The sequence below is a fragment of the Crotalus tigris genome, unplaced genomic scaffold (assembly GCF_016545835.1).
Source record: "Crotalus tigris isolate CLP2741 ecotype Arizona unplaced genomic scaffold, ASM1654583v1 scf7180000019143.106728444:792265, whole genome shotgun sequence".
Taxonomy (NCBI): Eukaryota; Metazoa; Chordata; class Lepidosauria; order Squamata; family Viperidae; genus Crotalus; species Crotalus tigris.
The window spans coordinates 334,606-360,771 of NW_024097400.1; the positions used below are offsets into that span (position 1 = coordinate 334,606).

At 46.0% G+C, this 26,166-nt stretch overlaps 3 protein-coding genes across 5 annotated transcripts; 1 reads left to right on the plus strand and 2 right to left on the minus strand.

The window, feature by feature from the left end:
* Nucleotides 1-1,299: 1,299 nt before the first annotated feature.
* On the minus strand, nucleotides 1,300-9,945 carry NIT1 (nitrilase 1). 2 transcript variants are annotated; one of them, XM_039359937.1, is made up of 7 exons: nucleotides 9,839-9,945; nucleotides 7,939-8,028; nucleotides 6,675-6,926; nucleotides 5,798-5,901; nucleotides 3,217-3,350; nucleotides 2,316-2,441; nucleotides 1,300-1,875 (listed from the first exon to the last, which is right to left on the minus strand). In XM_039359937.1, the coding sequence occupies exons 3-7, from the start codon at nucleotides 6,914-6,916 to the stop codon at nucleotides 1,597-1,599; spliced, it is 885 nt and encodes a 294-aa protein (XP_039215871.1). In that variant the 5' UTR covers nucleotides 6,917-6,926; nucleotides 7,939-8,028; nucleotides 9,839-9,945; the 3' UTR covers nucleotides 1,300-1,596. The 2 variants fall into 2 exon arrangements, with proteins under 2 accessions (XP_039215871.1, XP_039215870.1); XM_039359936.1 differs by having other exon boundaries at nucleotides 9,826-9,915.
* A 358-nt stretch (nucleotides 9,946-10,303) lies between these two features.
* Nucleotides 10,304-14,687, plus strand: PFDN2 (prefoldin subunit 2). The gene is made up of 4 exons (XM_039359938.1): nucleotides 10,304-10,452; nucleotides 11,984-12,072; nucleotides 12,671-12,794; nucleotides 14,336-14,687. Exons 1-4 carry the CDS (start codon nucleotides 10,357-10,359, stop codon nucleotides 14,513-14,515), a joined length of 489 nt encoding a protein of 162 aa, XP_039215872.1. The 5' UTR covers nucleotides 10,304-10,356; the 3' UTR covers nucleotides 14,516-14,687.
* Nucleotides 14,688-18,161: 3,474 nt separating this feature from the next.
* Nucleotides 18,162-26,155, minus strand: KLHDC9 (kelch domain containing 9). 2 transcript variants are annotated; one of them, XM_039359956.1, is made up of 5 exons: nucleotides 26,072-26,155; nucleotides 22,502-23,049; nucleotides 19,710-19,878; nucleotides 18,990-19,188; nucleotides 18,162-18,505 (listed from the first exon to the last, which is right to left on the minus strand). In XM_039359956.1, the coding sequence occupies exons 2-5, from the start codon at nucleotides 23,008-23,010 to the stop codon at nucleotides 18,339-18,341; spliced, it is 1,044 nt and encodes a 347-aa protein (XP_039215890.1). In that variant the 5' UTR covers nucleotides 23,011-23,049; nucleotides 26,072-26,155; the 3' UTR covers nucleotides 18,162-18,338. The 2 variants fall into 2 exon arrangements, with proteins under 2 accessions (XP_039215890.1, XP_039215891.1); XM_039359957.1 differs by having other exon boundaries at nucleotides 26,097-26,146.
* Between the last annotated feature and the right edge of the window lie 11 nt (nucleotides 26,156-26,166).

Genomic DNA, 26,166 nt, shown 5'->3' on the forward strand with positions numbered 1-26,166 from the left:
CTAAACAAATGGTTGTAAATTGTGTACGTTCAGGAGATGGCGAAAAATGTTTGTGAACCATCTGACACGTGACTAATTCTGCATGAGAGATGAATGAGATCCTGTGGTCGCTTTCCTTTCTCCCACGGATTGCCTGCCAAGTTCTCCTAAACCACAGGAGCTGAGCAGAGACTGACAATTTTGTATAGTTTATCGGGAGCCCCAAAGCCTTTGCACGCGTGGGTTCTGACTAGACTAAAATGTGGCAATTGCTGGCGGCAGCTTGTGCAAAATAAAGAGTGCGTGTGCGAGTGTGCACAAGGAGACTTAGCTGAAATCAGTTCTATAATACAGAAAATAAATCAAGTTTTAAAAATCAAGACTGGTCAACAAGAGACGTTTAAAACAGATTTCTCCCTATTCCAGGTATTTTGTAGAACACGCTTAATCTTGAATCAATATTGACAATTAAATTCTACTCTAATTCCACGTGTTGCAGTAATGAGGTGTTGAATTTCTGTTGCTAAGCAGGGCACCTGTTAAGTGAGTCATGTCTGGTTTTATGACCTTTTGCCACGGTCTATAAGAAACTCCTGATAAGAAACTTATTTGTTTATGAGACTTATATACCCGCTTTAAGTGCAAGCACTCCCTAAGCGGTGTACACCAGTAAGCAACGTATATATATATTTACATTGCCCCCAACAAGCTGGGTCCTCATTTTACCTACCCCGGAAGGATGGAAGGCTGAGTCAACCTTGAGCTGGTGAGATTTGAACCGCTGACCTGCTGAACACAGTCAGCTAAAGTGGCCTGCAGTACTGCATTCTAACTGCTGCGCCACCTTGGCTCTTTTTGGTGAATCGTGAATCTTCTAAGCCTCTGAGCGACATAGACATACATGTGTATGTGCCCATATATATGTATATGTACACATGCACATAAAAAGTGAACATACTTTATGGGGGGGGACATTGCCCAGATTTTGAGGGAGATGGGTGATTCGAAAATGTGAAAAATAAAAACTAAAAATACACACAAACTGAACCCTCCCCCCCACTTTAGCAGAGAAAATTAATCCTGAAGGTGAAGTACCCCAACCTTTTATTTTATCAAAACCAGGGAGTCTCCAACCTTGGAAACGTTAAGACTTGTGGCCCTCGATTCCCAGAATTCTCCAGCCAGCGTGGGGAATTCTGGGAGTTGAAGTCCACAAGTCTTAAAAGTTGCCGAGGTTGGACACTTCTGATCGTACGGAAATAGGGGAGTCTTGAGCTGCTTAGAAAAAGGAACTGGATTAAAGTCAAGAAAGGAAAGCTGTGTGGCTGAAAAACAAAATTTATTTCAGGAAAGAAGCTCCTCTAGAGGGAACGTGACCGACTGGGCCCCACACCAGTCTAAACCCCGAATGTCTGAATAGTCAAAAGCAAACTTCTGATGCTCCAGTGAGGGGCAGTGTGTCGAAACGCCTCCCTCCCCAGCTCAGATGTTACCTGCATTCTGTGTCTCTCCTTGCCACTTTCCCTCTGGACAGCAGCTCCTGTTGGGCCGGAGACCCTGGACCCTGCAGAGTCCAGCTGCAGCAGCCAAGCCCCCTCCCTGGGGCAGCTGAGCCCGTCAAGGGGGCGCAAAGCCCCACTCAACAGCTGCCCGGCCATATAAGCGAGGCTGGCGGTGGGCAAAGACGGGCATCTCCTGGCGGAGGCGGTGCAGGTAAGCCAGGTCGATTTCGGCAAAGCAGAGACCGGGGCCCTCCTGGCACTGGGCCACGATGCCGCCCCAGGGGTCCACCACCATGCTGTGGCCAAAGGAGGTGCGGCGAGGGTGGTGCTGGCCCGTCTGGGCCGCGGCCACCACGTAGGACTGGGTCTCCACGGCACGGGCTCGGAGCAGGACCTGGGGAGAGGAAGCCATGAACAGAACACCGGTAGTCTTCGACCTACGACCCAAATTCAGCCCCAAATTTCTGTTGCTAAGGGAGACATTTGCTCAGTGAGTTTTGCCCCATTTTACGATCTTTCTTGCCACCGTTGCTAAGTGAATCGCTGCAGTCAATCACTTAGTATCACAGTTGTTAAGTGAATCTGGCTTCCCCACTGACTTTGCTCGTCGGAAAGTCACAAGAAATATCCCAGGACATTGCAACGGTCATAAGTACGAGCCAGCTGCCAATCAAAATCTGAATTTTGATCTTGTGGCCGTGGGCATGCTGCAACCGTCACTGAGGGTGAAAAACGGTCGTCCCTTTGCTTTCAGTGCTGTTGTAACTTCGGAACAGTCACTAAATGAAGCACTGTAAGTCGAGGACTGCCTGCAGTAAAGGCCGAGGGACTTACCTCCCAGTGGGCAGCACCGGTTGTCACAGTGAAGGCCGACGGGAAGGTGAGGATCTCGGCGCCCGCCTGGGCCAGAGCCAGGGACATCTCTGGGAAGCGGAGGTCGTAGCAGATGGCCAGCCCCACCTGGAGAAGAGGCAGAATTGGGAGCCCCTCTTGCTGGAAGTAGCTGGGAAGAGGTTACGTAGCACAGCCGGTCCTTGGCTTACACCATGATGGGAGCTGGAGCCTCTGTCACTAAGTGAATCACGCCCGATTTGTACAGCCTTTTTCCCCCGATGGTCGTTAAGCAAAACCTTCTTGACTCTGCGTGTTGGGAAGCCCCCAGGAAGGTTACGAAGGGCGATCCCAGGACCCCCGGATGTCGTAAACGCAGGCCGGTTGCCCACTACCCTAATTCTGCTCCATGTTTTTTATTTTATTTTTGTTTATTTTTCACATTTTGGGACAGCCCCTGTCCCTCAGAGAGGGCTCTGGGTGGGGCGGGGGGGGGGCTAAACAAATATTAAAATACACACATAGGATTTAAAAGTTAAAAATGTAGAAAAAGAGGCAAGGATGATTAATTGGTCTCCATACAGGTAGTCCTCGACTTGCAACAGTTTGTTTAGTGACCAGTCCCAAGTTACAATAGCCCTGGGGAAAAACGGGATCCCCTTTTGCGACCGTCTGACAGGCAAAGCCAGATTCACTTAACAGCCACATGACTAACTTAACTGTGGTGAGAAAGGTCATAAAATGAGGCAAAACTCAACTGGCAACAGAAATTTGGGGCTCAATGGCGGTCAGAAGTGGAGGACTACCTGCACATGGCAATTAATGGTATGGGGAAGGGAGGGCTTCGTGCTCCTCTGGGCCCCCCCAACAGGTGAGGGTGTGGGCCCCACCTTGAGCCCCGTACCTTTCCAGCTGGGGTGGGCACAGGCGGCACCAGCTCTGAGCCCGGGTTGGTGAAGGCGCTTTCTTTCAGGGAGACCCTCCCCTCCAGCTCCACGTCAAAGAGGTGGATCTTCCGATAGGCGGCCGCAACAGACCCTGAGAGCGTCCTCGCCAAGGAGAAACGAAGGATCGGGTGGGTTAGAAGCAGACAAGGAAGTAAAAGCTACCGAACCACAATTTCACGTAATGTTCAGGTCAGCTACAAGAGGCGGTCCTCGACTTACAACAGTGAACGTTCAAAGTTACCATGGCACTGAAAAGCCCTTTTTCACCCTTAGGACCGCTGCAGCGTCCCCTGGTCACGTGATCAAAATCTGGACGCTCAGCAACTGGTTCGTATTTACGACGGTCGCAGCATCCCATCTGTGTGGTGTGTGTGTGTGTGTGTGTGTGTGTCACGTGATCCCCTTTTGCGACCGTCTGACGAGCAAAGTCAATGGGCAACGCCAGAGTCACTTCACAACCGTGCCACTAACTTCACAACTGCAGTGGTTCACTTAGCAGCCGTGGCCAGAACGGTCGTAAAACAGGGCAAAACTCATTTATTTTATTATTTACTTATTTTTAAAATTTATAAACCGCCCCACTCCCGCAGGCGGCAAACAATAAAAACACCATATAACACGACAAAACAAACAATACAATAACAGTCATCCAGGGGCCACTCAACTGCCTCGCTGAGCAACAGAAATTTGGGGCTTGGTTGTCGTAAGTCGAGGACTACCTATATCGCATCCCATGGCATGCTTTCAAAGAATAATTCCCAGTGTCCAATTGTTCTAAACTTCAGGATATATATTTTTTCCTGCCTTCCGGTAATTTAAGGCCACCATTTTCCAAGCTGGGATGTTCAGTCACCTTCAGCTACCCCGCCTGGTCTGTCTTATCTCCAAGCTCACCTTCCCATTTTCTTCAGCGCTTTCCCTTTCCCAAATCACCCTGGTTGCCTCCTTTGTATTCCGTAACAGTTTATTCGGATCCTTGCAAAGTGGAATTTTCCATACTTCAGGAAAAAGATTTTCAGAATTAAAAAGTTACCTTGCCAGTCAGTTTGACCGGATGATCCAACATCTAATACTTTGAGAATAAACGGTGGGAAGTCCTAAGTTTATTTTTCCTTTTCAGAACTACCAGGGCTGACATGATAGCATCTTCCAATATTGGAGGGGCAGCCACAAAAAAAGAGGGGGGGGGTGTTCCACCTCTTCTCCAAAGCATCTCAATGCAGGTCAAGAAACAATGGATGGAAACTTAATCAAGCAGACAAGAAACCTGGAATTAAGGAGAAACTTCCTGACCGGTGGAACCGCTTCCCTCCAGAGGTTGTGGGTGCTCCAACACTGGAGGTTTTTAAGAAGAGACCGGATAGCCACCTGTTTGAAATGGTGGAGGGTCTCCTGCCTGAGCAGGGGGTTGGACTAGATGACCTCCGAGGTCCCTTCCAACTCTGTTATACTGTTAATATATTACTTTCTATATTTGCGCTGCTCTCTGAGCTTGGTTTTTTTTCTGGCAGCATTGATGATGTTCCCTCGCTGGCTGACAAAACGTCTGCAAGAAAACCACCAAACACCCAGGACCCCACAATTCAGCCCTGAGCTACCAACCTTCTCTTCTATTGGAAATACACCCCACAAGCTCTTGCCTTTTCTGCTACCGTTTCTTTCCAGGGCAAATCTCCACCTCTACTGTCTTCCTTTCAAAATGTAATTTCAGCACTATAGCCAAGGTTCCACCTGTGATTTAACTTTGGATTTATCCAAAGGCTTTTCTATCTGACACACACCTTTAAAGAGGTGCTTTGCATCACCCTAAGCCAGTGGTTCTCAACTTTTTTAATGCCGTGACCCCCAACCGGTCGTAAGTCAAGGACAACTCAACCGGTCGTAAGTCGAGGACTACTCAACTGATGCAGCACCATTTGCAGAATGGGACTTTTGGCGGGCTCAGCAGGGCAGAGACAGCCTGGACAATTCCTATTGGCTTTTGAAAGCCAATAGAATTAGATTCTATTCAAGAGAGTCTATTCTATTGGCTTTCAAAAGCCAATAGAATAAAAGGGAGGAGCACAGCTAAGGAAAAGGGGGGGAAAATGGCGGACTGCGTTGTTTGGCGACCCCCGTGAAATGGTCGTTCGACCCCAACTGGGGTCCCGACCCACAGGTTGAGAACCACTGCTCTAAGCCATAAGTCAGTGTCTGCAAATTACAGTGTGTTTGTCCTACAACAACTGCACACTGCAGGCAAACAAACTAGCTGTTGATCGAACCACAAAAGTCTAATCTCAGCCATCCTGGATGCTTTGTTTTGACTTACCAAGTTGTGTAAACACAGCTACTGTACTTTGTCAACACGCTTTAATGTCTTAGTTTGATGTATGGTCAAATTTAAGTGTTTTTTCCAACTATCACCACTGCAAAGCAGATTTTTTTTAAGGAAGCATGGGCAATCCAACCTGACTCAGCACCCTTGTTACAGGAATATCGGTGGGGGGGGGGGGAGCCAAGAAGAGACCTCCACCTTATTTAAGGACATTTCATTACCTTTGGGATCCACAAGAAGATGGCAGTTGTAGATCCGTTGCGTGCTTTCCCAGTCTCTGCCCCTCTCGTGGAAACCTCCAAGGGACAACCACACTCCACACTCCCTGTCCGGAGAGAAGCAAAGGCTTGTTCCCACCTGTGCTTACCTGGCTGAGGTTCTCCCCTTCCCCCCTGGTGGCACCTACAGAAGATGGAGCCGTTTTCTGCATCTGCTACAAGAACTAAAATCTTTTTTTTTCTGAAAGAGTTTTAGGTTGGGCTTTCTCAGACTTTGAAACGTTTAAGAGGTGTGGACTACAACTCCCAGAATTCCCCAGCCAACTACGCTGGATGGGGAGTTCTGGGAGTTGAAGTCCACACCACTTAAAGTTGCTAAAGTTGAGAAACCCCAACCTAAGGAGATGAACGCATTTTTTTTAGATGTTTTATCTTGCCTTTAGTTATTTTTATAAATAACTAAAGTTGGCAAACGTACCTAAAAGACTTTCCTTCTTCTATTTTCCTCACCACAACAACAACCCTGTGAGTGGGCAGGGTTGAGAGTAGCCCAAAGGCATCCAACCAGGTTTCATACATAAAGTGAGACGTGAACCCACCATCTCCTGCTGACTGTCCCAAAGCCACTCAGCTGGTTCTCATGCCTAAGGCAGGACTAGAATTCGCCACCTCCTGGTAATTAGCCCAAAGTTACCCATGCAGGATTCGAACTCACCGTCTTCTGGTTTCTAGCCTGGTGTCTTAACCATGAGACCAAATTGATTTGTTCTGTGACCATTTTTATGATTCATCCTAGCTGTAGGTCGATAGGCCCCCACTGGGAGGGATCCACCTTCTTTCAGAAGCCACCCCAGTCATTCTGGCACCCTGAGAGTCCTACCTGGCCAGGCTGACGTAGCGCTGAAGGTAATCCCCCTCCAGGGGCTCCGCCAGGCTGAGAGTCTCTTCCGTGGTGCTGCCAATAAAGTCAAAGGCTTCTGGGAGGAAGACAAGGCAAGCATCCCGCCGAGTTGCCTCTCGGACAAGCTGCGAACAAACCGCCCAGTTGTGTTCTCGGTCTGGAGTCGAGGTCACCTGGCAGACCGCAATGAGGGGCTTTGGGCCTCTCACACCCGAGGACATCGCTTGGAATCTGGACAGAAAATATGGAGCAGGTATCAGAGGAACTCGAACGCAAAAGCCATCACCCCTGGAGGAGAAACAGGAAGTTTACTTAGCATTTAACTTCTCCATTTAGTTTTAGCATGCTTAATCTTTCTGGATTGCTGGGGAAGAAAACGTTTGTTGGGATCTCCCAGCACTAACTTGAAATTGGAAGGCAACAAATGACTTTTCTGAAAATCCCAACATTTCAACTCGATCTCCAACGGCAGAGCTCCTCTCCCTAAATTATAAATTGGCATTCTTGTTTCGTGCTCAGAGGGCTGACTAGCAATCAAATTGCAGATGGCGGCATCCAGAGCACACACTGAATCACAGCAGCCAACAAACTTAATACAATCTTTGGTTGTATAAACAGACGTATAGAATCACATGAAGTATTAGTACCACTTAATCAAGCCTTAGTAAAACCACACCTGGAATACTGCATCCAGTTTTAGTCACCACATTACAAAAAAGATGTTGAGACTTTGGAAAAAGTGCAGAGAAGAGCAACTAAGATGATTAAAGGCCTAGAGACTAAAACATAGGAAGAACGGTTGCAGGATTTGGGAATGACCAATCTAAAAGAAAAAAGGAATAGGGGTGACATGATAGCTGCCTTCCAATATTTGAGGGGCTGCCGCATAGAAGAAGGAGTCAAGCTATTCTCCAAGGTAGGACAAGAAGCAACAGATGGAAACTAATCAAGGAGAGAAGCAACCTGGAATTAAGGAGAAATTTCAAGACAGTAAGAACAATTAACCAGTGGAACAGCTTGTCTCCAGAAGTTGTGGGTGCGTCATCACTGGAAGTTTTCAAGAAAAGACTGGACAGCCACCTATCTGAAAGGGTATAGGGTCTCCTGCTTGAGCAGGGGTTGGACTAGAAGACCTCCAGGCTCCCTTCTTAACTCTATTCTGATTGAGAAAGTTTCCATTTTCTTACCCTGTCTTACTGCTCCAAGGCTGTCATGTGCAAAAAAGCATCCCTAAATTAGTTACCTGTGGCCAGATTCCTGGCTCTGGATCCCTCTAAACTGTTTCCCAGCAGCACAAAGGATTTGCAAGGTCTTCTGGACCACCCCTCTCAACCTGGAAAAAGATGCCAAAAGATGAGGTGGGTTTTTTTCTGAGCTTCAAGGAGAATCTCTTCCAAGCCTGGAGAAGAATAATTATTTTAATAGAAGAGAATATTTGCAGCTCAGGGATTAACTGTGAAGTACAGGTAACCCTCAACTTACAACAATTTGTTTAGTGACCATTTGAAGTTACAATGGCAGTGAAAAAAGTTTTTACATTTCATATTTCACACTTATGATCGTTGCAACATCCCCATGGTCACGTGATCAAAATTGAAAGACTTGACAATGGACTCATATTTATGACAGTTGCACAAAGTGGTACAAAACTCACTTAACAACTGTCTTGTTTAGCAACAGATATTTTGGGGTCAATCTTGGCCATAAGTCAAGGACTGCCTGTACTTGGTGGTCTCTGAGTAGTTTGTTTTTTGGCACTCAGATAGATCAGTCATCAACAGATCTAAGAGCTACACCGTCTGCCTGTATTTTATTTTCCCCTCTTGTCTTGCCACCTGTTCCTGCCCACAGCTTTCATCGCGCCCCTCAGTTTGAACCAATGGCATGTTCCTACAACACAATGGACCTAGTTGTAGTCAGTGTTTTTTAGACTTGGCTCTTTTTAGAGCTTTAACTCCCAGAATTCCCGAGCCAGCTTTGCAAAATCCTGAGAGTTGAAGTCCAGCCCTCTTAAAAGGGCCAGGTCTATAACTCCCATGTTATAGATCATGGAAATAGAGGCTATGAGCCTATTTATACCTTGACTGCTTGAAATCCATGTCAATCAGCAGTTTGCCCATTTAGTGCACACACACACAAATGGACTATTCCAGTGGTGGCCAACCCATGGCACGGTGCCAGAGGCAGCACTCAGAGCCCTCTCTGTGGGCACGCGTGCCGTCGCCCCAGTCCTAGGCCTTCATCTGGGTTTTATAAACCCTTTTCGCTTTAGGCCTCTGCCCCCATGTGCAAAAAAAAAAAAAAGGTTCAATCAGTCAATTTCAACTTCTCATGGGGAAAAAAAAAGATCTTGCAAAGTTGGAATTGATTGATTGAACTTTTTAGTCCCACCCAGTCTGCTGTTACCACTGCAGCCACGCCCATCCGGCACTCCACGATGCATAAGTGGGTTTTGAGTTGCAGTTTGGGCACTCGGTCTCTAAAAGGTTCGCCATCACTGGACTATTCTCTTCTCTTCTATTCCTATTCTATAGTCTATTCCCATTCTATATTCTGTTCTCTTCTCTCATTCGCACAGCTTGCTACACGGGGTATCCCATGCCCTGGACCCCCCCTCCCCCCCCAAGAAAAATGGGCTGATTGGGGGATCCTGGTTTTGCACAGTGGTAAGGTGACCAACTTTTTTTACAATGAAAAGGAGGACACAAATAAATTGAAGAAAAAAATATCGTAAATAAAAGAAACATTTTATTCATTGCAACAATAATACAGACAACTTGCATGTGCAAAGTTTGCCAGTTGGGTGTTTTGGCGTGCTCAGCAGCAATTCCTATTGGCTTTCCCAAGCCAATAGTGGGAATAGCACAGCTCATGCAAAAGTTGAAAAAATAAAAAATAAAAAAAAAGGTGCTGGAACGCCGTTCTGAGCTTTCTATGAGAAAAAAAAGCCCTGCAGATTAGTCTTTAAACATCGAAAAGGAGGACATGAAGGAGGACACTTTTCGAGGGAGGACAGAACTTGCAAAAGGAGGACTGTCCTCCCTAAAGGAGGACGGTTGGTCACCTTAACAGTGGGCTACTGCTTCCAGCCAGCCCCCCCACCCGCACCCCCGCAGCTCCAGCGCCCCACATTCCGCTCCTGCCTGCGGCCCACGCGCGCCCCGGAGATCCTCCACGCCAGCGGCTGCTTTCCTCCGTTCCAACTCGGTCCATCCCGGAAGTGCACTGGGCCCCTAAGAAAGATGGCGGCTCCGGCGCTATACGGCCCACTATATTTCCGCTTCCGCTCCCCTGATTTGAATAACGCTCATCCTTTCGCCGTTTTTTCCTCGCGGGCCCGTCACGTGGCCGCGGCGACCCGCCTCCTGGGAAGTGTCAGCCGCGCCCTTAACAAAGATGGATGCCCCAGGGAGGGTATCAGGCGGAAATAAACCGCCCAAACTAGACTGATTCTCAGGCCTGCGGAATCACCTTCACTCTCTGTTGCAGAATTTTGGTTTCAAATGTGGATACTTTCATATTTACGGGAAAAAGAAGCGCGGAGAGCAAGATTCCCGTATCAAAGATGGCGGACAAAACGGCGCAACGGCGGCTTCCGGTCTCTGAATAACTGACCAACCGGAAGTTGTGTTTCTCCCGGCCAGGAGGGAGGAGGGCGAAGATGGCGGAGGAGAGCAAGAGCAAGAGCGGCCCGGCGGCGGCTCAGGCGGGTCCTGCGGGCGGCGGCGGGGCAGCGAAGCCTTTGACTCCCGAGCAGGTACCGCGGTGGGCGGGCTGGGAGCAGCAGCGAACCGAGCGGCGGGCTTCTGGGCATGTGCAGAGCGCCCAGCCGAGCAGAAGGATGCGGTTGGACGTGGTTGCCATAGGCGATGATGCTGCTTCTCTCCCCTGAGCATGTGCAGAGTGCCCTAAACCCGTTTCCTCGGTCCTGTTTCCAGGGCCAGGCCTATCACGAGGCTCTTAGGAGACGTTGAGCCGCCTTATTTCTTTTATTTATTCATTTTTATTCATTATTCATTTTCTATAGCTGCCCCTCTCGGTCAATGAGGCTGGGCGGCTGATAATTCAAATCCTGATCTGGGCCTGGTTGCTGAACTCATGGGGGGGAGAATGTCATAGAAATACAGGCAGTCCTCGACTTAACGACCGTTCCAAGTTACAACAGCACTGAATAAAGTGACTCATGACCACTTTTCACACTTACGACCATTGCAGCATCCCCAGGATTCACATTTGGATGCTTGGCCACTGACTCACATTTAGGACGGTTGCAGCGTCCCCGGGTCACGTGATCCCCTTTTACGACTTTCGGACAAGCAAAGTCAATGGGAGAAGCCGGATTCGCTTAACAACCATTTTACTAATTTAACAACTGCAATGATTCACTTAACAATTGTGGCAAGAAAGGTGGTAAAATTCACTTACAACGGTCCCACTCAGCAATAGAAATTTTGGGCTCCTTTGTGCTTGTAAGTGGAGGACGACCTGTTTAGAAAACTGAGGGCAGAAAAGATCTAGTCGTCTATTGAGTCTGCTCTTCAGGGGTTTTTTTTGGTCTTATTTTTAATTTATTATTTTTCATTGTTTTTATATTTTATTTTATTTTAAAATGTTTGTCATATGGCGGATGTGTGTTTATCCCAAGAATGTTTAAGCTCAGTTACTGATGACTGACCTGCTGCCTCCGCTGGAAGTTGGTGCCAATCACAGCTAATACGAACCGAGACACGGGTGTGGGCTCAATTTCATATTCAGGTGGTGTGTTTCCCACATTATAGTGAGTTTACAAGTTGCTAGAGTTCAAATCTTTGCGCAGGCCTTGTCTCTGGCTGGTTTGAACTGGTTCTTATCAGAATCCACATTGAGAAGGTTCTGTTGCTTCAAAGAACTAGAAACGTTAATCAAAGACATTCCTAGTTACTGAAAACATTACACAAAGTTCTCCCCTTTCCCACTCCCAACAGGGGCTTCTGATTAAATTAGCCATTGTAAGCCATCCAGACTCATTCTGGATAGTGACGGGGTGGCATATAAAGTTAATAAAAGATACCACAACATGTAATTGGACTGGGAAGCTGATAGGAGTTACTCTTCTCTCCTTGGTAATACACACAGGGATGGTTGTCGTGAATCCTCAGCGCACTCAACTGCTTGAGGAAAGCAAAGACACAAAGGGCCGTTTACCGTCTAAAATTTATGCACAAAAGAGATGACGGGATGAGGCGGGCTAGAAAGAACAAATAAAAGCAGTTCTTGTTCATTAACATAGGTGTAATTTTCCCTTCCAGGTGGTAGCAGGATTCAACCGCCTCCGTCAGGAGCAGAGAGGTCTCGCTTCAAAGGCAGCTGAGCTGGAAATGGAACTGAATGAACACAAGTATGTCATGACCACAGATGAAAAGTGGGGATTTTCTTGATTCTTGGCAGATAAAAAAAGTCTGCTTTTAGGGTAGCCCAGATCCACCTAGTACAGGTAGTCCTTGACTTACAACCACAACTGAGCCACAAATTTCTGTTGATAAGCATGACAGTTGTTAAATGAGTTTTGCCTCATTTACGACCTGTCTTGCCATTGCTGTTAAATGAATCACTGCAGTTGTTAACTTAGTAATATGGTTGTTAAGAGACTTTGCTTCTCATAGATCACAAAAGAGGATTCCGTGACCCCAGGACACTGCAACTGTCGTAAATATGAGTCAGTTGCCAAGTGTCTCAATTTTGATCACATGACCATGGGGATGCTACAACAGTTGTCAGTGTGAAAAACAGTCAAAACCCTTGTTCAGCGCTCTTGAAATTTCAAATGGTCACAAAACAAACAATCGTAAGTCGAGGACTACTGGGCAGCAATGAGGCTTCAAGACAGAAGTCCATAAACTGATTTGTGGGCTCCCTGATTTCTAGATTCTAGATCACTTGTGTTGGCCTCATCTGGAGATGTTGAACCAAGCTTGCCATTTTCGTCTCCTGTGCAGGTTGGTCATTGAAACACTCAGAGAGGTGGACCCGACCAGGAAGTGCTTCCGCATGGTGGGGGGAGTGTTGGTGGAGCGCACCGTCAAGGAGGTTCTCCCAGCCCTGGAAAACAACAAGGAGCAGGTAAGCCAGAATTGCTTGACAGACAGATAGATGTAGATAGATAGACAGACAGATAGATATAGATAGATAGATGAGAATAGATAGATAGATAGATAGATAGATAGATAGATAGATAGATAGATAGATAGATGAGAGTAGATAGATGAGAGTAAATAGATATAGATAGATGAGAGTAGATAGATATAGATTAGATAGATAGATAGATAGATAGATAGATAGATAGATAGATAGATAGATAGATGAGAATAGATAGATGAGGGTAGATAGATGAGAATAGATAGATACAGATAGATTAGAGTAGATATAGATATAGATAGATAGTTGTTTTCTGAGGTTTTCGCGGGTATTTGTATGTAGGTCTTTGGTTGTTCGGGTTTTCTCCCGCGTAAAATTGGAAGTGTCTTGGTCGCCAAGACACTTCCAATTTTACGCGGGAGAAAACCCGAACAACCAAAGACCTACATAGATAGATAGATAGATGAGAGTTAGATAGATAGACAGAAAGGAGTAGATAGAAAGAAGAGTAGATAGAGAGTAGGTAGGTAGGTAGGTAGACAGATGATAGATAGATAGATAGATAGATAGATAGATAGATAGATAGATAGATAGATAGATGAGAATAGATAGATACAAATAGATGAGAGTGGATAGATAGATAAGACAGACAGAAAGAAAGAAAGAGAGAGTAGATAGTGCTGTTTGGACATTGGGTAGCCTCTCCAACTCTCCATGAGACAGCAAAGGTCTCTTTGGCATCTTTAATGAATACAGGCTGTCTCTGACTTATGACCACAACGGAGCCCAAAATTTCCATCGCTACCTGTAAACAAGGCGATTGTGCCCCATTTTACAATGTTTTTTGCCATAGTTGTTAAGCGAATCTCTCTGGTGAGTTGTGCCCCATTTCATAACATTTTTTATGTACATTCCTTACATGTCTACATGCAACCCACTTCCCCCCCCCCAATTTAACAGGATTTCTTATGCCCCTGTTGGAGGAGGGATTCTCGGGTTGGACAGGGCTGGCGCGGTTCTTCTAGTTCCCAAACTTTTCCGAGGCACAGAAAGTCCCCACAATTTGGAGAGAAGCCAACCCTGAGTGTAACACTGCCATTTGACACGGGTTTTCTGCTAGCCTTGCCGATTTGTCACCACCAGCCTTCATTAATTTTCTTGCACAAATAACAGATCCAGCCTCCTGGTTCTTTTCACATAGGGCATAATTCCATGTTAACTGCAGGAAGATATTTTTCTGAGCCTAGATCCACCCAAATAGACGTCCCTGCCTCTTCAAGGAAAGAGAGTCACTCCCCTCCCTCCCTCCCTCATTATTTTTAACAAATAATCCAAGGTGGTGAACATACCTAATCCTCCTTCCTCCTCCTATTTTCCCTACAATAACAACAACCCTGTGAGGTGGGCTGGGCTGAGAGAGAATGACCGGCCTAAGGTCATCCAGCCGGCTTTCGTGGCTAAGGCGGGCCTTGAGCTTACAGCCACCCCACTGACTTACTGCCTCTTCCCTCTTTGCCCCCCTGCAGATCAACAAGATCATCGAGACCCTGAGCCAGCAGCTGCAGACCAAAGGCCGGGAGCTGAATGAGTTCCGTGAGAAGCACAACATTCGTCTGATGGGTGAAGAAGAGCAGAAGCCAGCTGCCAAAGAGAGCCCGGAGGGGGCAGCTGCCAAATCCAGTTCAGCAGGAGTCCTGGTCTCTTAAGGAGAAGAGTGGACTAGTATGGAAGGACTTGACCCCCCCTCCCTCAGCCCACAGTTGCAGCTTTGGATCTCAGAAAAAAAAAAACCCACCGTTATCACTATGGATGTTATAGGGTCATCTTCACTGTGTTTTGTTAAATAAATGTTGGTTTGTTGTGAAATTTAGGCAAGCATGCAAGTCTAGGATTGTCTTCATAGTATGGGGTAGGGTGTGTCTATGTCCAGGGCAGCGATTCTCAACTTTAAGACGTGGACTTCAACTCCCAGAATTCCCCAGCCAGCAATTCCCTGGTGATTACACATTCCTTTTGATGTCTGATGTATACCAGCTTACTCTCGTATGATCCCTTCCTCTGCAATCTCTCCATTCTAGGGATTGAGAGGCAGAAAATGGACATGGCTGGCTGAGGTTCTGGGAGGTGAAGTTCACCCACCTTAAAGTAACCTAGAGCAACGTTTGAGATAAGAGAAGCCACACTAGCCAAAGCACATTTTGGTTCCTTGACCAAAACTTCCATTCGTAAGCAAGACGAGTGAAGGAATGAGGAGAATTGCTAAGGTGAAATTCTGCGCAGTGTCTGTGGAGCTTCATTTTTGCACACGGGAAGTGCCCTCGCTGGCAAAATGCATGACAACATAGCAGCTGTCGGTTTGGAAAGCCGTGCCCCAAATCCTCTCTAAGACAAACCCCCACCACAGAACGAATTGTAAGAAGTATTTAGGAGTGTTTCATTTTGTAATTTCAAATTAAGAACGGGTGACATTTATTTTATGTAGTCCTCTGTGAAAAATGAAAAAGCGTGTGTAAGGACCCACCCCACTTTGCATCTTAAGAAGACAGAACTCTTGGAATAGTTCTTCCAACAGGAATCCTTTATTAAGAGAAAATGGTTGCAGGCATGCTAGACAGGACTTGGGGTCCAAGCTCTCCCATTCAAGGTTTTAAGGGGTTCCCCAGTAGTCCCACCCAATCAACCCCCCTTCCCAGTGATAGTTTCAAGTATCACAATTCCACCCCGTTTCTTCTTTCTTCCGTCTGGATGGAGACTTCAGATAACTACATGAAAGGCAAATACTCTTCTTTGTTAATGCTAATGTTCTCTGGTGTTAACGCTTTGAGGTTACAATAGGTTACAATAAACACACATTCAGCATTCAGCTCTTTGAAGTCTACTGAAGGAAGTGAGGGCCATAAAGCCCCTTTGTTCTCCCCCTTCTCTCCCTCTTATGGCAGAATCCAAAGAAGGCAGAATTGGGAGTTTCTATATTTGATAATTAAAGATGAAATATGATTGGATTCTGACATCCGGCCCCTCTTAAAAATAAGAGAGATCCACCTGAAAGAAAACACAAGTATAAAATTTAGTCAGGCTTGTTAGGATACTCTGTGTGAAACTTCTTCAATAGCTTCGGGGCTCTGACATGACGTTTATGGACCCACTCATTTTGTGAGGGAGGGAGGTGTTTCCAGGCAACTAGGTACTGAGTTGCTCCATGATATCTCCTAGAGTCAAGGACTTCCTTTATTTCGAAGTGTTGTTCACCCTCCACCATGATTGGAGGTGGTGGGGGGGGGATTTTTGGCCGTAGAGGTGACTGATGCTCTCTTTTCAGCAAGCTGCAATGAAAAATTGGGTGTATTTGCCTGAGATTTTTGGGTAATTCTAATTCTACTGTTACTGGATTTATGATTCTTTTAATTGGAAAAGGTCCTATGTATTTTGGTCCAAGTTTTTTACAGGGCTGTAGGGACTTTAGGTATTTGGTAGATAAGTACACCATCTCTCCTATAATGAATGGTGTAGGCTCAACCCTTTTTTTATCGGCTTGTGTTTTGTAAGCCTGCCTAGCTTCATCTAGTGCTTTTCTGACTATTGGCCAGGTGTTTTGTAATTTTTCCATCCATTCTTTCAGCGAGGGGATCGTTGGTTCGTTTGGGGTTAATTCTGGCATGGGGTTGAAACTTTGACCGGTGGCTATTTGAAAAGGAGTGTAACCTGTGCTGGAGTGGACTGCATTATTGTAGGCAACTTCTGCAAAGGGGAGTAAGTCCGCCCACTCGGTCTGCTGGAAACTAAGAAAACATCTTAAATATTGCTTAAGTACTGAGTTCATTTTTTCAGCCCCCCCATTTCCTTGAGGGTGGTGGCTAGATGTCAGTCCCTGAGTGGTTCCTAAGAGGGATAAAAATTCCTTCCAAAATGCAGACGTAAATTGCACCCCCCTGTCAGAGATGATGCGTTGGGGTGCCCCATGCAATCTGTAAATGTGTTGGATGAAAAGTTTTGCTAAGGCTTTTGCAGTGGGAATCTTTTGGCAAGGGATAAAGTGCACCTGTTTGGAAAACAAGTCCGTGACCGTCCAGACCACAGTATTCCCATTGCTTTCTGGCAATTCCACTATAAAATCCATGGCTATTTCTCTCCAGGGGGCTGAGGGACTTGCCACTGTTTGCAATAGTCCTGGCACTTTCCCTTGCAACCTCTTTGCCGTGGCACATTTTGGACAACTGGCTATATAACTTTCAATGTCCTTTTTCATGGATGGCCACCAAAATTGCCGTTTAATTAAATGTAAAGTTTTTACAAATCCAAAATGCCCTGCTGATTTTGTGTCATGGCAAAGGTGCATGAAAATTACTCTTTGAGTTGTTGGTATATATAACTTTTCCCCTATCCAAGGCAACCCGTCTCTCATTGTGCACACATTTTTGTTTTTCTGGAACCAATCATCTGTTTCCAAACTTTTTCTGAATTCAATTCCAGTTTGGCTGTCCAGTTGTGGTTTTAATTTGGCAGCGTGCTTGGTTTATCACAGTGTTTCCCAACCTTGACAATTTTAAGGTATGTGGACTTCAACTCCCAGAATTCCACAGCCAGTGCTGGCTGTGGAATTCTGGGAGTTGAAGTCCACATGCCTTAAAATTGTCAAGGTTGAGAAACAACTGGTTTATCAGGTAACACATTTTTAAAGTGAGCAAGGTGACTATCTCTAGCAGCATTCAGAAATGTCTTTTTCCTCCTTTGTCACAACTGGAGAAGTTGTGCAACACTTCTCAGCCTCCCCCAAAATACAGCAAGAAAATGGTCTCATTTTTTTAAAAAAATGAGAATGGGAGTCTATGATTCTGGGAGAATTTTTTTTTTTCATTCCCTCTCTTGAAACCCCTTTTCCCACAAAACTTATATTCATGTGAAAATATATTTGCTTTAATTCATAGATTAAAAGCCACTACAGGTCGTCCCGTATGACCATAATTAAACCCAAAACTTCCATTCTTAAGCAAGACAGTTATTAAGTGTACCTAACCCCATTTTACAGCCTCCCTTGCCACAGGTGTTAACGTAATTGTTAAGTTAGTCAATACGGTTAGCAACATGGTTGTTAAGTGAATTGGGCTTCCCCCCTTGACTTTGCTTGTGAGAAGGTCGTAAAAGGGGATCACGTGACACTCCCCCTCCCTGGACACTGCGACCGTCATAAATACAGGCCAGTTGCCACTTTTTTTTTTTAAGATTTTGTTTTAAAAGTATCAAATCAAAACTAGACTTTTGGGAAACGTTACAATGGGGGAAGTCAGCTTTTGTTTATAAATTGGGCACAGGGGGAACACATCTCAGATTTAAGGAGGTGACTTCTTGCTGGCATTTTCGGTTTACGTCATGTTTATTTCTGTGCACAAAGAGAACGGACGTCTTTCTGACAGGCGTGGGTGCGTTTGCTCCACCTGAGTGGGCCCACTTTCCACAGCTAACAGGCGAGGTCCTTCAGGAGTGGTGGAAGAAGCATTTGGTGGTCCCAGCTGGTCAGCAAAATCCTCAGTTTCATGGCGAGATCTTTAAGCTGCAGATCTCCGGACAAGGCGTCTTCCCATCGGCTCCAAATCCTCCCACCAGGTAGAGCTTGTCATGCCAGAGGCACGTTCGGTGGCCGCATCTCTTCTGCACGTGGGTAGAAGAAGGGAAGTGAAACCAGTTTGCTGGTGATGCTCCTGGAAGAACGAAGCAAACGCTCGTAAATCCTCAAGTTCGTTGAACGATTGTTCAAAATTACGACAGCCCTGAAAACAGTGTCTTGGGACTGGCCCTGACTCTTAGCAACACGATTGCAATTCACCACTTGGCACCATTGTGCATATGTCATAAGTCAGGGACTACTTGCAATTTCAAATGCAGGTTCCAATCTCGGAAGGCAAGGCTGCTCATTGCAATTTCCTGAGCTGAAGTGAGCTCTTTTTAATTTTCTTGCTGAACAGGACAAGTTGCATGGCAGAAAAAAACGAGAAGAACCACTTGTGTTCTGTCAGTCTCACAAGTTAGAGCAGGGGTCTCTGAACCTGGCCACGTTAAGACTTGTGGACTTCAACTCCCAGAATTCACATGCACTGGCTGGGGAATTCTGGGAGTTGAAGTCTACAAGTGGCCAAGTTTGGAGACCCCCGGGTTAGAGGAAGAGATTTAAAAAAAAAATCTTACTGGCATCATAGATATAAAGATCATTGCAGACGGCGTCTCGGCCCCTCGCCAAGGTCTCTCCCCCAAAAATGATCGCAAAGGGCCCGACCACTGTGCAGGAATGGTGCCTTAGGCCTTTGGGGCCCTGCGGGGACCCCCTTTCACTGCCCACCAAGCGAGAGAGCTGCTCCGTCAGCTCCGGGGCCTGGGCGGACTCGACCTGCGGAAGGAAAAGCAGAGACAGCTTAGCTTGGCCTGACCTTAAGGATGCCACACTTCTTGATTGACTTCCTTTGAAGTGGTTAACCTTATTGTACATACATGCAGCTGCAAGCCCTGCTGGCTGGGGGATTCTGGGAGTTGAAGTCCACCCTTCTTCAAGTGGCCAAGGCTGAGAAACACTGCTCCAAAGCTGGGGTTAGCATGCCAAATCTGGCTGACTTTATCCTCCATCTCTGAGATTTGGGGGAGTGCCATGGCTTTCCTCCCCTCCTAGCAAGACTTTTATTGGGGGCACCTGACCAGCAGGCCCTCTGCTTCAAACCCCTCACGTAATTTTGCCCAGCCTAAGGGCTGGGAACCATTTCCACCCGGGTCTTGGCTTTCTCAATCGCCGTCTAGCATGAGATAAGGTCTCCTACTTGAGCAGGGGGTTGGATAAGACGACCCACAAGGCCTCTTCCAACCCTGTTTTGCTCTGTCTTCTTCTAAGCTACCGATCTGCGCTGGCACCTAACTCACGTGGAGCTTCCCTTTGCTCCAATGTCCGGCCGTGTCACAGTCCGCAGAATCGCGCCCTCCGAAGACCAGGAGTTTGTAGCCGCTGCTTTTCCCGCGTGGGCCATAGTCCTGCAGCAGCATGGCGGAGTGGCCAGCTCTGGAGGCTGTGCGTGATTCTTCCTCTTTGTACCTTGGAGGAGGAAGAGGAGGAGGAGAAGAGGAGAAGGAGGAAGAAGACGGAAGGAGAAGAGAAGGAGGAAGAAGAGGGGGAGAAGAGGAGAAGGCAAAGATTTTGACTTTCAGTGGATCAAGTTCTTCTGCCTGCTTTTAAAAGCTCATTTTCGGTTCCGCTGAGAATAAGCTTTGACCCAAATGAAGTGTCATTTAACCAATGCAAATGTATCATCTTCAATTGTATAATTGCATTCGCATTTTGCGTTCCTTATCTGCCTATAGTATACACTTAGCTTGTGCTCCATCTTGGTTTACAAAATGCACAATGTCTTTACATGCGTGCTGTATGTAGTGGCTTGCTTTGGTTTAGCCCAGTGGTTCTCCACCTGTGGGTCGGGACCCCATTTGGGGTCAAACGACCATTTCACGGGGATCGCCAAACAACGCAGTCCGCCATTTTTTCCCCCCTTTTCCTTAGCTGTGCTACTCCCTTTTATTCTATTGGCTTTTGAAAGCCAATAGAATAGACTCTCTTGAATAGAGTCTAATTCTATTGGCTTTCCAAAGCCAATAGGAATAGTCCAGGCTGTCTCTGCCCTGCTGAGCCCGCCAGAAGTCCCATTCTGCAAATGGTGCTGCACCAGTTGAGTAGTCCTCGACTTACGACCGGTTGAGTAGTCCTCGACTTACGACCGGTTGGGGGTCACGGCATTAAAAAGGTTGAGAGGCACTGGTTTAGCATGTCTGTGGAGATTCCCAGTCATCCAGGCCATGGTTGTTCCAAAGGTGCTTTTTCAAAACGCAACTGGACTTTCTTTGTTTTTCCTTGAAGACGTTTCACTTCTCATCCATGAAGCTTCTTCAGTTTTGAAGTGAAGCTGAAGAAGCTTCTTGGATGAGAAGCAAAACCTTTTCAAGGAAAAACAAGGAAGTGCAGTTGGCTTTTGAAAAAACACCTTTTGGACATTTGGTTTAGCACGTTAGGGAAACATTCATGGTGGTTTGTTAACCATGATACTCTAGCACAGAGATCCCCAACCTTTTGAGCACCAGGGACCGGTTCTGTAGAGAGAGGTTTTTCTGCAGACCGGAAGGGGCCCGGTTTCATGTACTGCTTGCATCCCGCAGATAGGGCTTTGCTTGTTTGTGCGGACCACTTTCTGGCATGCCATGGCCTGGTACTGGTCCACGGCTAGGGAGTTGGGGACCCCTGCTCTAGCACACTACTGCAATTCTGGGAGATTCTGGGAATTGAAGTCCACACATCTTCAAAATGGCTGAAATTGAGAAAGACTGCAACAGATGAGTCCAGCCCTATGTCTATATTGGCCATGCAAGTGGGACCTCAATCAGAATACAGCTGGAAGGGATCTTGGCAGTCTTCTAGTCCAACCTCCTATACCCTATACCAGGGATAGGCAACCTTGGCTCTTTTATGACTTGTGGACTTCAACTCCCAGAATTCCTGAGCCAGCATGGCTCAGCTTGGAAACGTCTCCCTTTCCCCTCAGCATGGCTGGCTCAGGAATTCTGGGAGTTGAAATCCACGAGTCATAAAAGAGCCAAGGTTGCCTACCCCTGCCCTATACCCTTTCAGACAAATGTGGACCTTACTAAGGGTTTATAAAGTGGTACTAATTCTTCACATGATTTTGATTCTATGGCTCTGTTTATACAACCAAGGATTGTATTAGCTTTTTTGGCTGCTGCCGCACACAGCTGGCTCATGTTTAAGTGATCATCCATTAGGACAGTGTTTCCCAAACTTGACAATTTTAAGGCATGTGGACTTCAACTCCCAGAATTCCACAGCCAGCGTTGCTGGCGTTGCTGGCTGTGGAATTCTGGGAATTGAAGTCCTCATGCCTTAAAATTGTCAAGTTTGGGAAACACTGCATTAGGACTCCAAACACTGCATTAGGACTCCACTGCATTAGGACTCCAAGTTTGGGAAACACTGCATTAGGACATTAGGACTCCTCTCACAGTTACTGTACTATTTTTTGAGCCAGGTTTCACCTAATCTGTAGTTGTACCTTCGGTTTTCCTGCCTAGGTGTAAATCCTTGCTTTTCTCCAACATTGAATTTCATGTTGTTGGATAGGGCCCATTGTTCAATCTGTCAAGAACATTTTATATCCTGAGCTTTTCTTCCACGGTGTTGGCTATTCCTGGAGCTTAGTGTCATCTGCAAATTTGATGAGTTCCCCTTCTATTCCCTCCTCTAAGTCATTTATGAAGATATTGAAGAGTCCTGGGCCTAAGACATAACCTTGTGGTACCCCACTGCTTACTTCTCTCCATGTGGACGTAGTGCCATTGAAGACTGCTCGTTGAGTACAGTTTGCCAGCCAGCTACAAATCCATCTGGTGGTGATGTTATCTTTCCCAAACTGTTCTAGCTTACCAAGTAGTAGGTTGTGGTCTACTTTGTTAAATGTCTTGCTGAAGTTTAAATATACTATCTCCACAGCATTTTGCTGGTCTACTAATAGTCACTTTGTCCAAGAATGAAATAAGATTGGCTTGGCACGATCTGTTTTTAACAAACCCATGCTGGCTACTAGTTATAATTTTATTTGTTTCCAGATGTTCACGGATCTGTTTTTTGATTATGCCAGGAACTGAGTGGGACTTACCAGTACGTCTTGCTGCTAGGCTGCAGGTGCAACGTGAAGATGCTGGCATAACGCCGCTGGGTGCGTAGGCCACCCTCCCGGCCCACCACCAGCAATTCATGCTCTGTCAGCTGGGTGCAGGTATGGCTGCTCAGCCCCACGGGGGTCTCGGATGTTCTGGCTGTCCAGCCTTCCCACTGCTTCTGCTCCGCATCGAAACTGCAGACATCCGAGACCCTGCGGGATCCATCCCATCCACCTACCACACACAGCAAGCGGTTGCCCAGCACTACTGCCTCGTGGTGACTGCGACGGTAGCCATGTTCCGGAGCAAGCGTGCGCACCGTCTGGGTGGATGGGTCAAAGGTCACCACGTCTCCCATGGGGGACTCCTGAGTGTCCTGGGTCTTCAGCCCCCCAAAGATCAGGAGCTTTCCTTGCACCATGTTGCAGGAATGGAAGCCCCGAGCCAAGAGGTCGCTGCGGACCACCGGCTCCCATTCCCAGCGGCTTCCACCTGAGGTGGCCATTCTGGTCTTCGTCAAGAGTTGGGACAGGCCAGATGAAGGCTGGAGAGGATGACATGGAAAATGGGCATCACTTTACAGAAGAAGAGATTTTGGAGGTCTTCTAGTCAACCCTGCCTGAGCAGGAGACCTTATTCCAAATGAATGACCAATCTCTTCTTAAAAACCTCTAATGTTGGAGCATCACAACTTCTGGAGGGAAGCCATTCCACTAACTGATTGTTCTCACTGTTAGGAAATTTCTCCTTAGTTCTAGGTTGGAACTCTCTTTAATATTCTTTAATAGATCTTAATGCTAAATGGATGATTACGTTCATTAAATGGTTAACTTTATTTAGATGACTGGGCTGAATATTTGGATGCCACTAGGTGGCAGCAAAGAGATTCTAGATACTCTCTGTTTGGAGCCATCTAGTGGTTGCTCAGATTTTTGCAGCTCTGAGCGTTAGTCCTAAAAGAGAGACATTGGAATATGGGGGATACTAGAGGTTCATTTTTTGCTTTGCATTTCAGTCCCTTAAATTAAAAAGTAATTGGAACAGGAAGTTGGTGGGGCAGCAAGGGAGAGAAAAGCCTACCAGCCCCCTCTGATAGGGAGCCATTTAAGGACTTTTCTTTTAAGAAAAGCAATGTCAAATGTGGTTAACCGGCACAAACCTTGAATTAGCCAGACTACTTCAACTTACAACCACAATTGGAACTGGCAAATTCATCGTTGAGTGATGTGATTGTTAAGTAAGGTATCATGGGACTATGATTTGCAACCTTCCCTGCCGAATTTCCCCCTTGATTTTGATAGTCGGAAGCTGTCTGGGAAGGTGGCAAATGGCAATAATGTGACTGCAATACCTTGCAATTGTCTTAAGTGCAAGTCGGTAGCCAAGATCTCATCACTTGAGATGGGGACCCTTTTGATGCTCGCAAGTGTGAGGATCAGTCGTAACTCACTTTTTTCAGCACCACAGTAACTTCAAACAGTCTCTAAATCAGTGGTTCTCCACCTGTGGGTCGGGACCCCATTTGGGGTCGAACGACCATTTCACGGGGGTCGCCAAACAACGCAATCCACCATTTTTTCCCCTTTTCCTTAGCTGTGCTACTCCCTTTTATTTTATCGGCTTTTGAAAGTCAATAGAATAGACTCTCTTAAATAGAGTCTAATTCTATTGGCTTTCAAAAGCCAATAGGAATTGTCCAAGCTGTCTCTGCCCTGCTGAGCCTGCCAAAAGTCCCATTCTGCAAACGGTGCTGCACCAGTTGAGTAGTCCTCGACTTACAACCGGTTGAGTAGTCCTTGACTTACAACCGGTTGGGGTCGTGGCATTAAAAAGGTTGAGAACCACTGCTCCAAATACATAGTTATAAGGTAAGGAGTAGTTCTCAATTTACAACAATTGAGCCCAGCTAAGCAAGATAGGTCTTGACTTTTGCCCTATTTTACAACCTTTCTTGCCACAGTTGTTAAGCGAGTCACTGCAATTGTTAAGTTTGTTAAGTGAATCCGGCTTCCCCATTGACTTTGCTTGTCAGAAGTTCACAAAAGGGGATCATGTGACCCCGGGACACTGCAACTGTCATAAGTACATGCCAGTTGCCAAGCATCTGAAGTTTGATCACATGACCATGAGGACGCTGCAAAATCATAAGTGTGAGAAACGGTCATGTCACTTTTTTTCAGGGTTGTTATAATTTCAGAGGTCTCTAAATAAATGGTCCTAAGTTGAGGAATAGAGCAATAGAGCAGACTCACAAGAGTGTGAGTCAAGAACCGATGAATCCTGGAGGGAGATTTATTTTACTATACCGTAATCTTATTTTTTCTTGGTTTAAAGGGGAAAAAAAGGCTGGATTTGCATTACACAGATTAGCAAAATCATCAGTATTTATCCTATAAACATGTAAACAGCACATGCCAAATACAGGATATGAAATGACAGGGTGTTCACCAAATGCCCTCAACTTCACCAACCCGCTGGGGATTATGGGCTTGTAATCCAAGTTGCCAAAGGCTGGCAGGGAACATTAACACCAATATTCACACCAAAATGTTTGCAACCCTGGGTAAAGAGCTAAAATATGGAGAATTGATAACTGTAATTGTCTGAATTCTCAAATCCTGGTTATGTTGGCCGTATATTCTTTGTTATAAAGGACAGTCTTTTTTTTTTTTTTAGAAAGTTCTCCTTTAAGTTGATTTATTTTTCAAAAATGGGCTTTTATCCCTTATCTTGCTCATTCAGCTTTCACTGTATGGACACTGTGCAACACACAATCCTCACAGTCTTTCCCAATGCACAATTTTACATTTTCCTAAATTTTACATTGTAATATTTCACGATTTTATGATGTGCAATCCTCTTTTTAAAATAAATTTCCCTCTACAGTTCGATTTGTGATATTTTTCTTATAATACATCTTTCTTTAAAGTTTTCCTTTGTTTTCTTTTTTTTAAGATTTGTATTTAATTTCAAAAAGGTTAAAATGCAAACAGGTTTTCTCGCTCTGAAATTTCCCTTTGCAAACCCATTTGTAAACATCCACAATGTTCTTCTTTTATCCTTACAAACCTCTTTCAGATTTGCTCCTTTTTTAAAAAAATCAGTGCTTCATTTTTTCCAAGAATATAGGGTCACTGTACCCATATTAAACCAGACAACGTAATTTTAACAAATGATAGCTTAATCACTACAAGGGATGAAAGAGGGCTAGAGGGATGCAACAGCTAATTTGTAGAACTGGCAAGCCAAAATAAAGCCATTGCTGTGTTTTCGGAATAATGCCAGGAAAAATCTAATCTATTATTGCAACAATCAGGTCTTCTAGCTAAAATTAAACAAAAAAAAAAACAGCTACGCGCTATAGAAAAATGTTGCAGGTGGGGGGAAAACCCTGCAAAAATAATTCTTGCTCAGGGCAAAGGGATGGCTGGGCTGGGTCTGCCCCAATGACAAGTATGTGAAGGCGCCATGTGCATGCACGCTTGCTGTTTTGCACACTCAACCCCCACCCCATGCAGGAGGAGGCGTCCCTGGCAGTGTGTATGTGGGTCTTGCAGCGTCCTCACCTTTGCAAGCCACCACGGGGCCTACCTTGCCATAGGGATCCCTGCAGTGGTGCAGAGCCTGGTTGCTAGGCAACCGCAGCCAGCCCAGAGAAGGA